At 35.4% G+C, this 16,032-nt stretch overlaps 1 protein-coding gene across 2 annotated transcripts in view; it reads right to left on the bottom strand.

Moving 5' to 3' along the window:
* FAT1 (FAT atypical cadherin 1) overlaps positions 1–16,032 on the bottom strand; it is a 102,924-nt gene that overhangs the window by 63,875 nt on the left and 23,017 nt on the right. For both annotated transcript variants that reach the window (XM_083860766.1, XM_083860767.1), the window contains exon 3: positions 1,166–1,480. In XM_083860766.1, coding sequence (XP_083716892.1) covers positions 1,166–1,480 — 315 coding nt within the window. The remainder of the gene's footprint in view (positions 1–1,165; positions 1,481–16,032) is intronic.

Raw genomic sequence — 16,032 nt, 5'->3', positions numbered from 1 at the left:
ACTCCATTTTTGCTCCTTTAAGTCCCCTAAAATTGCTTCCATGAATGGGCAAAAGCTAAGTTAATAAAGCTTCTATTGCTCCCTTGTACTTACTGGGTTTGTAATAAATTAAAATAGTTCACTACATCTCTGCAGGACCTCTAACCTAAACTCTCTGAATAGCGAGAAAAAAAATCTGGTTGAGTGAATCAGAAGCATCTTTCCTAATTTTTACTGTGAAATAATACCTGAACACAACGTATAAAAAGCTGAGCTGGACACAACCTGGCAAAAAAACCTCAAGCTCTTCTCCAGGCATAAACTGTGAGAAAAACATCCAGCATTACATGCATTATTTTTTCCACATTCAGATGCAAGGGATGGTGGGCAGCCCTTAAAATATTTTCAAAATTACTGGGTTCGCTTCAGTTGAGACTGACTATTTTGCTTCCCATCTGTCTGTCCTACACACCTTTCAGTATCTGCAATTCAGTTACTAAAAGGTTACTTGGTTCTTGTTTTTGTACTCCCCTGTTAAAACCTCAATGTTTTTTTCTGAAGCTTTCCAAATAACCAGTGAAATCAGACTCTTTCTTTTCACTGCATAAAAACCATACCTGAAAATAATCCTCCACATTATGTATTTCTAGCAGCAGCAATAGTTAATTACAAAGAATGTATCTTCTGACTGTGGGACAAGTGAGTCCGCATGTAATAAATAGCTTATTTTGCTTAGACTAACATGACCTCTTCCCAAAAAAAACAGTTTTAAAAAGGCAAAAAGCTATGCCTGACAAAAAACCTACGTATGAAACTTTGAAGACAATTAAACACAACTTGGATAAAACTAAACTAAAATATTGGGTTTTACTGTATACTTACTGCCCCATAAAAATGCATGGATGTTGGCTGGTCTAGAGTGGAGCTACTCAGAAGTAAGCCTTCACAACACATGCCTGATGTGGATGTCAAGTACTTCAAACCAAGTGCTTCACTCTCATATCCTTCTTTACATATTTGTAAAACTTACTAATATTGACACAGCCCAAGACACCAGCTTAACTCCAGCTATTGTGAAAGCATGTTTTCAATGTTAAACCAAAGATTTTGATTTCACCTGGTTTATGCATTTATGCAAATACAATAATTGATTAATACATAAAATAAAACACTGTATTGTACTTACCGGTTTTGGGGTTTATTGAGAAGAATCCCTGTGGATTTCCACTTGTAATCTTGTAGGTTAATTTTTCGCTTGAGCTTGAATCTGGATCAAATGCCTCAATCTGAATAACAGATACATCTTTAGGCGAGTTTTCCATGACCTCTGGGTAATAAACGGGTTCTGTGGTCTGAGGAGCATTATCATTAACATCCCCAACTTCTATGTAGATTTCAATGAAAGATGATAAAGGCACAACACCTTGGTCTGTTGCATAAACAGTAAGCCAGTAATGTGAAGTAGTCTCACGATCCAGGTGATCTGCAGTCTCAATAATACCTGTTTAACAGGAAGAAAGTTAAATAGAAAATGCTCAATAAGTATGCAGAAATGTGTAAAAATACAGTAAGCAACAAGTCTAAATAAATTAATAAGTCAAAATGAATACAAGTTCAAAATAACCAACATTGATTCTACAATGTGTGCTAACACACAAACATGTTAAGGCTAATCTGGAGACACAAAAAATAAAATTACTATAACAGTTTTCAGCAATTATGTGTCACATATTTAAACAATATACTGCTTGATCTCCTTTCCAATATATTTTGAAATACATCAGACCAGTTAGCACTATTCATAAAATCAGTTTTGCCTAAAAGATTAAATCAAATATGTAATTCACAATATTTTGGGATCTGAATTACTCTCTTCACTCACTACAGTAAATTTTATACCATATTAAACTACCTGGTTTAGATGCCAAACTCTTGAGGTCTTTACTATAATTCGTATTAACAAGCAACTACTTAAATGTGAAACATTTTTATCTCTGTGTTGAAATGAATTATTTGACAGAATTCTCTTAATGTGCTGGTTTATGTTCACACAGTCATGTCACAGAAAAGAAAACAGAAGTTATACCAAAGCTAACTTTGCTGCATTAGGACTAACCAATGGTTGCCATTACTCTAGAAATGGAAGGCAGCAAAAATAGGGGCAAAAATCTGCTCGATCTTTAAAACATAAAATTAATTACCAAATAAGGAACTACTATACAATTCATGAACTTAATAAAAAGCTGTCTGCTGAGCCTATAGGAGATTGTCTAAGCCAGAAATTACTAAAGAATTTACGCAGCACGAAGAAATACAACTTTATTTTTATAAGGAGTTTACAGTTACAGCCATACTATGCATGCATCAAAAGGGTATGTGGTATTGTGGAACCCATAAGACGGGGGATGAATATTAAATAGTCATGGAGCCATGGCACAATAAAACTTCATACTTTCGTTTTCCTGATCCAGTCACTCTTACTGGATGTCTGATTTTAGATATTTTAATAGAATTTAAAATCAACATGATGCATGCTAGGATGAGGAACAGAGTAAGCCCTTGCAACCGTTTCAGTGGAAATTTTGAAGGACTTTGTCATGGCTCTTACTATTTGTTATACACTCACACAACAGGACTAATCAGGACTGGAACCAAGATGAGTCAAACTATCACCATGATAGTCAGTTTTGAACTCTGGACAGAGCCACATAATGTGAGTATGCATGATGTGGCACTTCTAAGCTCATTTACATCACACAGATACATTTATGTCTATATACTTCATATACACACCATCAGTAAAACAGGACCTCAATAAAACTCTGTTACTGTCTTCATAGGAGTCCTTCGGGACAGGAATTAACTCCAGGTATTGTGTCCTTCACACACTACAGACACTTTTTTAAATACATTACACTGACTGAGCAAAATATTAAGTAATTACTTATTTATTCATTATTTTCTTTGTCTTGTGAGAAGATGCATAAAGGTCTGCTCATGGCAGTTTAAAACTTTAAGATGTCAGTAAGAACACTTCGGAAGGGCTGGAGGGGATTGAAACTGATACTTAGACCTGCAGATTCCCATATATAGCATTTCAAGCAACACAGCATTTCAGAACTACCACCAGATGTCAGTGTAGAAATTGGTTTAATATAGTGTCAAAAGCTACAGAACTGGGATAAAAAGGAGGGGCACTGCAATTTCAAAATATACATACCTTACATGCAGTCTATAAAAGTTTTTCTGAAAGTAAACTACCGGCTTTATAATTTCCTTTTTAATTTTTTTGCAGAACATCATAAACAACTAAGTTCAGGTGTTAATTATTATTGATATTTTGCATTTCCAGTCTCTCTGCCTCAGCATTTATATTTTGTTTGATGATAGTTTTACTATATAAAACAAAAAGGTAATACTATCCAGTAGTCATTTGATTTGTGCACTGATTACCTGAATAGTTTCTGCATAAATTTCTCTTAAAAATGGACAAAGCCTTGAGCACTCAGTTACCCAAATTCTACTTTGTAGCTCATGGCACACTATTTGCATGACTCTACCTCAGCCAGGAGACTTGCTAGAGAGTAAACAAATTTGTTACTCACTGCGGCCTTACTTCTAAATCTAAATGCTGGATGTAGCATACAAGCACTTAATCTTAAATCTCAGTAGACTCTGTATATGCCTTGGAAAGTTCTGTAAACCCTTCATGTCCTACCAAAGAGAAGACTGGATTGTATTAATCCCCTTATAGCAAGGCTTCCAGCAATGCTGCTTTATTGCTTGTGATTCCTGCTGAAAAGAGCAACTGTTTTCATTTTACACAACCCACTTTCTAAACAGTAGCTGCATCAGAAGTGGCAGATTAATTTTAACGTAGCCTTGACTGATTCTAAAGAAAGATAAAAAGAGACTCTTGTGGAAATGAAGCTCACTCTCTGCAACTGCTAACCTAGAATCTACAAATTCTACCTCCCTAGCTATCAAAGCCCTCCTCAAGTATGAGAATGATTGAACCTATTTTGTTTTTGTAGTGTATCAGTTCTCAAATGTCCATTCCCCCAACTCACATCCATCACAAGAGATGAAGAGGAAAAGAAGTACCATACCCAAAAATAGTATCTCAAAAAGAAATATGTGGAAAAACTTGCAGTATGATACAGTGCGCATGGGCAACTTTGTCTTTTGGTTAATTTTGATTTTCTAATTAGATCTGCATGTATAATGTTACTTCAGTATATTTTACATAGACTTTGAAGAGTGTTCAAAAAAAGGTTTAGAATCTGTCTTATGAGACTGGATGCATCATGTAACACAGATTCCCCAACAGGATAGCTCCGGCTTTCAGAATGTCCTGATTTCCTCCAGGGGCACTCACATTCTAAGCATGCACCAAAGTAACAGGGAATTTCATTCTTTTTCCATTTTTCTCATGTTTCTCACTCAACTGATCCTGAATTTTAGGGTGAACATTTTTTCTTTATGAGGTTTTTATAACTCCAATCTGATATAGAAAGCATCCAGGAGAATAATTTTATCATCAGTCAGCTATGCAAAACTGTCTACATAACTGTTTAACTCTAATCAACAGGTTAATTCCTGATTATTTTTTTTAAGGAACAAAGGATACAGTTTAAAATAGATGCAGTAGACAGGTATGAGTATGCAAGTTGGGAAACTTGTATTTGTCAATGCTCTACTCCTGAAAGGACAAGCTTGGATAGGTCTTTAAACAACCTGAGCTAGTGAAAGATGCCTCTGCCCATAGACACAGAGTTGGAACTAGAAGAACTGTAAGGTTCTTTCCAACTTAAACTATTCTACAATTCCATGATTACTGGAGAGAGGCATCGCAGGTAAGTGGATTACTTTGACAATTTAAAAAAATGAAGACTCAAAATAAACATTCCTCCATAGTTAAAGCTATGCAAAAAGGAAGATAGAGCACAAAAATTTCCCTTCAGCCTTCATATATTGAGGGCTACAGAGGAGAGACCACCTCACCTAGCTCTCCTCACTGCTCAAAGCTGCAGGCAGTAGTAAGGGAAGGGATGACTGGCCTATTAATATGACTCAGCTTTCTTCTTGATGTTTGAACCCAGTAATAAAATCAAACAGCACACATCTAGGGGTGGGGGCAGGCTCAGACAATCAAAATCTGAATTTCTTCCGGTTCTACATCAGCTTTTATGCCACAAAATACAATCAAAACTAAACACACATAACTATATGGAGTACTTCAGTTTTTTCTCTGCCTCCTCAACAATCTCATCTTACAGCAGTAATTACAAAACACCATCCTACTGTCATTACTCTAGTTGAAATTGATCCTGCTTCTGCAAGTTTAACACTAAATCTTTCCTGATTTTGCCTATGAGAACACTAATAACTTCATTTTTATTTTCTATGGAACAATAATGAAAAAATTGCATGAAAACTTCAGTAGCCTACTACACTTTCTAAGGAATACATGCTCAAAAAAAAAGATTTTTTTTTAGCAATGACAGCAATCATTCTCCTAGCAAATCACAGTCTAGAACCAGTCTTTTAAGTATCATTGGTCCTTGTTTCAGTTTTCTGCTTTTGCAAAAGTTGACTACAGTAGCCTATTTTACATATTAGGGCAGTGTAAGACTGTATGCTGCCTGAAAGCCAGCACTCAGCACCTTTGGAGTTTATAAATTCACTGGTTTCTAGTTCCAGTAGTTCTCAAGGCAATGGAGAAAAAACTGATTGGAACTCCTATATCAAACAGAAATAATAAAAAAATTCAGTAAGAGTTAATTTGTTTTAATCTTGCAAACACCTAAATCCATTAAGCATCAGTAAGATGTTGATCATATCAGTTTCAACAGCATGTTTTTGCTCCTAGAAAGAATTTTTCCCTTTTTCTTCAAGTGGTGCAAGGCACATTTAAGGAATACACCTTAAGTGCCTCTATTTTATCTCCAATACTGTAAAATCTCCATCTCTGCTCTGACTCTTCTTCCATTCACAGACTATCTTTAATCAGCAGATTTCTCATCCATCCTCTGTGCTAAGGCAGTTGGCTAATTTTGACTTTTACAAACCATTTGCTTTTTATATAGCGAGACAAATTGAGAAATCTACTAATGAATCTTTCACATGTATGGTAATCCCAAAGACTTGCAAACATTGTTATTCAAAACACAAGGTGAAGTAAGGATTTAAAAAGCATTTTTCACTTGACTGGCTGCGCAATCTTGAAGCCTTTCAGGTGGTCAGGATAAAAAGAAATTTAAATTCAGTCACTAACCACCAGAGGGGAGCACAAAAGAGCTCTGATGAAATGTTTCTCAGTCATCTGCAAGAGGACATTAGAACTGAGTTTACAATATTCATATGTCTGAAATTTTAGACTGATGCACTTGATGCAACAGGACTTTCCCATCAATTTCATTAAAGAAAAGCAAAAGTCCTAAGTGACTACTGTAGAATATATTTGGACAGAATTCAATGTGGAGGAACAGGATGGTTTATGAATACATCAACTGAGAAAAGAATCGAAACAGTAACCCCACTCCCAACAGGAACAAACACTTCCCCTGTTTATATCCCACAACACAAATCACTACAACCAAAGTCACTCCTAAAAACAAAAATAAGTATAAAATACACCTCAAATCTGACACTCCTACATATGCCAGTTTTATCTAATTAACAAATGCTCAAACTATAATACTCCCAATTCCCAGGGATGATCCTCCTTAAGTGTGCTTATCCATAAGAACTCTAATTAACAATATTAATGATTTCATAATGGAAATCAAAACCTGCAATCATTTCTCAGCAAAGCAGGAAAATGCAGTTTAGCAGAATTTGCCCCAGGAATGGCATTTGAAACAAACTAAGAAATCCCTAGCCTGGAACATGATGCTTGAAATCTGATTAAAAACTCAATTAATCTAACTTCTAATAAGTTGGGTAAATCAAAAAGCTTCTTCAGCTGCTTTAAAAGCTACTTGAGGGGCTAGGGGGAAAGCACTATTTTATGAATTGCACAAACAAAAGTTTTGATCAAGAATGACCTTCAACAAACAACCAATTCAAATCCAAGTTCTAAAAGCCAGTGGATTAAGCCTGCTAGAAACACGGAGACATGCTGTCCTCATTGGCACTAGACTGCCAGCACACCAACCCAGACTGCAATTGTCCTGAATTCTAAACAAACAGCAAGTCACTGCAGGGTAAACTATCACTAAGGCCTGCACACTCTTTTAAATTAGAGATAAAATTGCTCAGCACATACTGCAATTTACTACATGAATCTGTGTTACCTCAAGATAGGCAATATATGTATCTTCCTGAAGTTATTATGTGAACAAGGGTCCAAAGGATCCCAGCTCCCTGAAGTTTCCTGGCCAATTCTTTCTGGGAAAATTTCTGCTTTACATTTTGTGGAACTTTGCTTAAGTTATTGTTAAAACAAAGGAAGAGTCACATCAGCCTCATTTGTTAGTGGTTTGGCTACCTTCCTAAGTAAAGTCTTACTTAATATAATACTATCATACTTTGGCTTCGAAGTTATACAATTCAGAACAGACAGTTTTCAGGTTGTTACTAAAATATCCACAATTGCACAGCCAGAATAGGCCAGAAAAACAAAGACATTTTATAAAGCTGGTGTTTTCAACTCTTGATTTTTCACACAGCTCATTTTATTTAAAATAGCAACTATTCTAACCAATACTTTGTTAATGACAGTGCAGTTCTTCAAACATATCCAGATCAAACACAGAAGAACACAAATTACTTCTTATTCACCTCTTCTTATATGCTCTATTTTTCCTAGATTATTTTCTTACATTATCACCTACCATGATGTGATTAGCATTTTCCTGGGCTGTATAAATACAGAGGCTAGAGCAGAGAAGTTAGGATTTAAAAAAAAAATACAAAAAGCAAACAGTCCCCCACCCCTCAAAAACCCAGGAAAGAGCATCCAGCACAGGGAAAGATGCAGTGTGTCTGCTTCTCAGCAGACCCCAGAGGCCTTAAAGAGGAACACATCCCCACTCTTTTACCCTCCTTTTCCCCTTGAGTAACTTCTAGAAGCAGTAAAATCAGGACATTTGGCAAGTGCAACCCTGTGTACTCCTGTGTGTTACACACAGGGATTTTTCACTTGTTTTTTGGGTTTTTTTTTTTCCCTCCACTTTATGATTCCTGTCAGAAATGCTAAGAAGAAAGGTGATTTGGGAAAAAAGTGCATTTATTAATAGTTATGGTATCTACCCACACAAGATAGACTACAGCAGACTAGAGTGCACTATTTACTAGTACTACACCCATCTGTAATACTAATTGTGGCCAGTGTCATAGCTCAGATTCTTTCCACTTTTACAGCAATTTAAAAAAACCCTCTATCTGTGTTTCTGTTAACTTTCAACTTCCTTCTGATAACTTCTGAAACTTCTAGTCACAACTATAATCTGACATTGGGAAATGCCTTGAAGCAGCAGTCACAACCCTACATACCATAAACTGTTTTATAATGTGAAAGTTTTGAAACATGCAACCTATTGAACTTAGAAGAAAAAAAATATTCTTTTCCTGAGGCCACTGTGCTACTGTAACTCAGGCCTCTACCAAACACCAGTGTGTAAGAGACAACTAAACCTTAGGCCTACCATGCCTCTAAAACAGCATCCAATATTAATGTCAACCAGATTTAATAGTATTTGATCACGCAAGTGTAAAAAATAATCACTTAGTAAAACCAAAACAAAGACAGCACAATATCATATTAGCCCTAATTTTACACAAACTATGCTTAAGCACCGAAAAATTTACGTGTCTTTTGCCACAGAGACAATAAACTATTCAGTACATAAAATATCAGCTGAAAAGACCAAAATCTCCATCCTGGTAACTCCACGAAACAATCTCCTTCTCAAGAAGGAATGGAATGAGATTCCTCTTGTAAAAGTGAAATGTCAGCTCATCCTCACTATAAACACAGCAGAATGCCAAGAGAGGCACTGCACTCTAACTCTTGAAATATTAAAGATCTGTGGCAGGCAGTGTGAACTTTTTAAAAGTATATACAATCTCTTCTTTTAAGAAAAGTATTATTTTTGACAAATAAGCTGAGCTAGAAAAAAATCTTACTTTTATTGCATGTGCACTTTGAACAGGAAGCATTACATGATTATGCCTCTATGGAACAAAGTGCAAAATCCACCCAGAGAAATATGATTTGCTCTTCAGCTCCATAGCAATTTAAAGTTGTCACTGACAATGCAAACTACTCATATCAGACTTCTTGCATGTGAAGATTCACACAGACTAAACTGTACTGTTTCAGAATATAAATAATCCTTGCTTGCAGCCCTGAAGGAGAGCAAAAAGTTTTAGCAACTATTGCTTGCCTTTGAATCACACATGAACAAGAGATGTTCACTGCTTTTCACTCGCCTATTCTCCAGAAGCATTAATTAGGCAAAGACAGAAAGACTGTAACCTGGCAACAAACCATCGATGCTGTGTTTTCCATACCTCAAAGTGAGGTGACTTGTCTGCAAACACGTCTGAAGAATATGAATGTGCAAAACTAATGAGTCAGTCTAGTTTTAAATTGTTTATTTTTTCCTTCTCAACCACTCAGAAATTCTTCTGTTTTGCTTAAGTTGAAATGCAAATTAACACATTCTGATTTATTTTTTTAAATAATTTGGTGTTTTACCTTTTACATGCATCCTGGTTAACTGCATTTTAATGTTAGAGGGAAAAAAAAGAAACAACCAAAAAACAACCAACCGAAGATTTTCTCATGTACCCCAAGATAACATTGTCTAACACACAATATAAACAATATTGTCAATAGACATTCGTTCTAAGTTACGCTTGTCACGCATATTTTACAGATTTTATACACTTCCTTTAAATATTCAGTAAGTTACTATAGAGTGGTTTTAATTCACTTTTACATAGATATAACATTTTTTTCTTTATCATAAATAAATTTCTTCTTTATAAGAAAGGCAATGAAAGACCTAAACTTCACAATTTCAGCCTCAGAGAATGCAGAGAAAAATTTCTCTCAGGAAAAGCTACTAAAAAAACCCACCACCTTAAAATAAGTTGAAAGTATCATACTGGAACAACGAGTCTTTTGTCAGCATATATAAAGGAAGATTCTGGAAGATGTAATTATATTTTGTTTATAGCTCTTTGACATAGATAACTATACACATTTCAGGTTGTGTCTTGTGTAATACCAGCTGAGAAACCATGCTTAGTTGGAACTATTAAATAGAAAATAACTCCTGTTGCTGTTTCAAGGACAAATTGCTCATTTTCTAACAAATCAAGGCCTGGAAAGTTTCAAATAAAATCCGTATCAGTATCAGTAAGTTGATGGAACTGCAGAAGTAGCAAGACCTTAAACATGTAGAATCCACCACTGCTTTCCTTCTTTCCAGGGACCAGTTATTGCAAGTTCTGTGAGATGGAAGGGGAAGACTATCACTGCAAGGCACACAGAACTCACCCTTAAACAGAGTAGAGGAACTACAACTAGCAGAGTAGATTTAAAATTTTAACAAAAAAAAAAAAAAAAACCAAAAAAAACAACAAAAAAACAACCACAACCAAATGGAACAAAGAAAAACCTCAATCGTAATAAAATGATGTTTTATATCTCAAATTCAACTTCACTGAACTGATTAGATGTAGCACAACATATAGCCAAAGCCAGTTTTGTAGCAGTATCTTAAGTAAAAGTGATACTAGTAAAAGCTCTCAAACCCTCCAGGTTTCATTAAAAAACTACTGTATTTGAAATTAGATTTCTATGACACTAATGGAACAGCAAGAGTAGTCAGTAAAACAATCAGACACTATCAGTGTCCAGTAAAACCTGTCTCACTTTTCCAAGCTCATAGAAGTTATAAAGGCTGCCCTTTAAAAATATTTTTGGGAATGAAAACTTGGCATCCAAAGACACTCAGCACGTGGTCAAAGCCAAACCTTGACATAAAACAGAACAGTTTATGCATCACTTCCATGCTATGAACAAAAAGCAGTAACTTGAACTGTGTTCAGGTGGAGGGAGAGAAAGGGTCACTACTGTCCTCTGCTATGTATAGCTTATAAACCAGGTAGGTAGACAGATTTGAAGAAATACAGAATGTTCAACAGTTAAGAGCAGCTATCCCTTAAATAAGCATCTAGAGATAGTACAAAGACCTAGAAGTAAAGATGTGCATAGTTGAAGCTCTGTGCCAAAAACAGACTATATTTTAAAACATTGATAAAACAGATTTAAAATGTAGCAGTTAAATGGGTAAAGTAGAATAAAAAAATAGGGGAAAAAAGAAAATAAAAGAAAATTGTAAATAATTAGATGCAGTAACATTTTTTGTCTCTACTTTCTGCCACTTTCTGGACATTTCTACAGAAAACAAATCAAACAAACAGAAAACACAGTGTTCAGACCATTTATGAAAGAGAAACAGTTTGTACGTATGGTCCTGAAATTGTCTCCATAAAATATTGCACCCAGAAATTATGATTTGTTACCAGTAGTAGTAGTAGTAGTAGTAGTTGGTAGTCTGGCCTAGAAGCAATAAAACTCCTAAGGTCCACAAAGATTGTAAACTTCCTTTCAGGAAATTGGGGGGTTGGCAAGGGGGAATTTTTGCAATTAGAAGATCTGTGATGGCGCTGCCTTAGAACTCAACTGATTACTTCCAGTTCAAAAAATCTTTTGGGACAATGGCAGACAGCTCCCATTGTCAGCCTCATTTATGGTTATTTTAATAGTTCCAGCTTATTTCTGTCAGCTAGGCAGCTTGTATGTCAAGCTTTCGGACAGGCAATATAATTGCTATACAGAAGAACAGTACCATGTTGCTAAAGCTCGATATGGAGAGACATAAAAACCCCCTGATGAGTCCATATTAGGGAAATGTAATGTTAACTCCTATGTCAATAGCAAAAATTATTGTAATACAACCACATAGCATCTATGTTTGCTTGAAGAGAGAGCAAGTAAAGCAAGCTTTGCTGTTAACATCAGCAGTCATTCATGATTTGACAGAAAGCTTGCTGAAAAAATCATGACTGCACTACACAGCAGTCAACATCATTGTAACGTCAACATAACAGCAGGTTTATAAAATACTAGGGAAAGCAGAACAAACTGCCAGCAGGTTCTGGGCCAAGCATGTAGGATTTTGGTACCCACAAAAGTGGCTTCTCTTACTGTGTTACACAAGCAAGGTTTGTAGGATCTGAGGCAAGCCATTGCTCCCACTGCACCCATCCCTCATCCATGACAGTTTTTTGTCTTCAGATAAAGACATGACCAGTTTCTATGTCCCAAGAAACTCAGTTACATAGTATTATGAAATTAGAATAAGAAACTATATTTAAGTAAAACTCTTTGAGATAATATTGTTCAGTTATTTTAAGCTAAGTTACCTTAATGACCAAGAAACTTCTACTGAAGCGTAGGTGATTCACAAACAAGCAAAGGCTTTTACAGGTCCAGTGTTTGTTTACTTATGAACATCAAGGACAAAAAAGAAAATTATTTAATCAATTTTTTATAAGGAATGTGTACTTGCCTTTGCATGAGAAATTAAAAGGATCAATTTCTATATTCTTTGTTAAGGTTTATAAGAATTTCTTAAATATACAAATGAACAAATATATGCTCTTTAGAACTGTGGCTTCACCAGCAACTGCAAAATCTTTCTTAACTTCTCTATCAGTCTTCTTACTACTAAGAATTGTTGACAATGAGTGTGGTAACTAATAATTTAGCCAGGAAATAGGGAGCCTCTGAAGGGGAAATTCCTCTGCAAATGGCCCCAGGAATTTTAAAACTAACTGGAGTTGACAGATTAACCTAGGTCCCCCTTAGGCAGAAGAAGAGTCTACAAGGAAAATAATGAGACGCATGGGAAGCCAATTATGCACAAGAGCAACACATTTAATTGTTCAGAAACTGGTTTGTTGATCCAGAAGGATCTAACTGTTTAGACCTCTGCAAACTATTAAAACCTGGACAGTTCTGCAACAAGTATACTGCAAAACTATTAAACTTTACAGATTACAGGTTTTGTCTGTCACTCTCAGGGTTTAATGACCATCTTAAATAAGGAAAGCTGTTCCATATATCCCAAGAATACTTTTCCCATACACACTGCATTTCTCTCAGATTCTCTTTTTGGTGGCAATTTGAAACTGCAGTTTACCTCATCACCTCTGCAAAACACTGAAGGGCCAGCAAGTCCAACAGAGCAGTCCTATCCTTCAGTAAGAAGCCGTTACAGCTGTGTTCCACAGCAACTCTGGCTCATGACTAACCCGCAAGAAAAAATTGTTGTTTAGCACATGTGTCTGTTATTTATGCATGACTGTGGTTTGAACTGCTGCAATTTTGCTTCAAGCTTCCAGTCTCCAAAATATTTTCAGTTGCAGCAACTGCTGGTTAGCAGTGACAGTTTCCAGACCAGCTCTGAGCAAGAAAAGTTACTGATATCTATCAAAAGGCAGGTAGCATGTTGAAGAATACTGGAAATCAGTCTATTGCTGCTGTTCATGTTACTGCACCAGGTAGCTATACACACAATAGCACTTAATTACTGCCAACAGAAATGCTGCTCCCAAGCTGATTTCTGTGTACAAAGAAGATCTGATATGCCTCAAGGCGTGCAAATGCTAGGAGAACAAAGCAAATTGACAAAGTCATGAAATTAAAGCATCTGGGATCCAGGGACATCAAAAGACATTTTCATCCTTGTTCTGACAAAGTCAGATTTATTAACTTACAAAGTATCCATTTATTTATTCAGACTTTATTTCTGCTTGTGTTTCCAGAGGGGATTATACATTGATCAGTACCTGTTAAATTACTTTTTTTTATTAGCCTTATTTGCCTTTGCATAAGAACCAAATTTAACACAAGGCCATACAGAGAAACATTTCTGAACTTGTCTGGTTTTGAGTAAAAATCTAAAGGTAGGGGAGTCATGAAGGCAAAGTTTTGGAACCATAGAATTATGTTTATTCTCTCTGGTTATGATTACTGTATCAAGCAAATGAGAAATCCTCCATTTGTAAGCAAATTCTAAGAGCACACTGAAGAACATCTAAAAATAAGACTTGTAACTAGAAAACTAGAGATTACTTACCAAATGTCAAGTATACTTATTTACGGGGGCTTTAGATGCTTGTTGGGAAATGATTTCAGTCTTTCTCACATAAATAATGGATAACTGCATGTACAGTTTTAATCAACACTCTCCAGAATAAAAAAAAATACTAAATGTAGTAGAAATGAATGCAATTTACAGTTAAAAAGTATTAAAATCTATAAATTTAATTTGCTTTATTGCTTACTAGCTGAACCTGCAAGCATTTGAATAAACAGAGACCACAGTCTCTCTTTAACAGAATTTCCACTGAAAAAGCTCTTAATTATCCTCCACAGAAACATTTTTTGCTGAAGATAACTGCACCCTTCATAACAATATCAAAGAAAATTAGTGTTATGAATAACACTTCATAAAACAATAACTTGTCCTAAAGCCATAACAGAAGTAGATCAACTCTGTCAACACTAGAACACTCTGTAAATTATATTGTAGGTAAGTAGTAGACCGTTTAGGAATAAAAATGCATTTTGCTCCTAACCACTGAGGATTTTCTTCCTTGTTTAAGAAATTCACAGAATATACAGCAACTAGATGGAGTTGCACCAGGAGACCTTCTCAAATCTCTGTATCTGTGCATAGCTGTTGTCAAAAAGACACTCTCAAACGCTGGCCATTCTTGCGTTTGACTAGACTGAATGACTCAGTTTGCAAAGTATTTTTTTATCATCCCTGGAATTGCAGACATAAAATGGCATGCATTTCTTTACTCCATTTCCTCCCATCACCACACGCTGGATAAATATCCACTCAAATATTTACTCCAATAATCAGCAGTAATCTTGTTCTCACTCTAATTGTCACTCCCTTAACTTCTTATTAAACAATGCACATTAAAACTGATGTGTCATTTGAGTCAATGACAACTTGACAACTCATTTTCCACTAACAATTTTTGAACCTTCTCACACTTTCCTCCTCTACCTTAGATTCAAGTCAGTCCAAAATTTTAGTACAAAATTTCACCATTCAGTATGAACATTCTGAAGCAAGTGAAAAGCTAATTGAAAAGCTCAAGTTCTATGATAGTTTTTGTTTTTATATTTACAAGCACAGTTCTTGATCTGTCGGTTTCTGTACTTTACAGAGAAGGCCCCATTCAGAAATCTGATTAGGAACGGTGTAAAATACTTTAGACTCTGAACTGCTTAGATTTTATCACTTTTTTTTTTTTTTTTTGAGTCATGTTTGCTTATAACCATACACAAGTAATCCATTTATTACCAAATTGCCAATTCTTCTTACATATTTTTTACTTTAAAACTACTGTCTGGATAAACACAGGCAACCCAAAATATTACTGTACTAACTAATAGGACAGGTAAAAAGCATGTAGATATAACCAAACATCAAAGAAAGGCACAGGTCATTTTTCCATTTCTGATTAATCTGCTGAAATTGATCCTGTAATATTTAAATTACCTTCAAAGTGAACTATCACACCAGACTTCTTATGTGAAGAAATAATCATCTTACTTCCCCCCTCCCAAAGTAAGTAACATTCCTTGCACAGGCAGCTGCACATTTGTTAATCATTAACTAGCTTTGAAATAATAATGGAGAGAAACTGTTAGCTATTTCTCACAATGGTACACCAACAAAATTTCTAGAACAAAAGATGAAGTGAATACTGTAAAATTATTTACAGTAAGAAAAAGATGCTGTATATCATTCACTATCTCATTGACAATGTTAGTTGTTTGAGCAAGACTTTCTGTGTTCAAACCTAAGTAATTAACTCAAATTTCATCAGTAGAAAAATAGCACTTTTAGCTAAAACAGAAAGAGATTTTTTAAAGAAGATGAACTATGTTGCTAATAGCTTGAATAATAAAAAAATACATATGGCCAAAATTGCAACACCAAA

The sequence above is a fragment of the Zosterops lateralis genome (assembly GCF_965231275.1).
Source record: "Zosterops lateralis genome assembly, chromosome: 5".
NCBI lineage: Eukaryota > Metazoa > Chordata > Aves > Passeriformes > Zosteropidae > Zosterops > Zosterops lateralis.
This window is presented reverse-complemented; position numbering and strand designations above follow the sequence as displayed.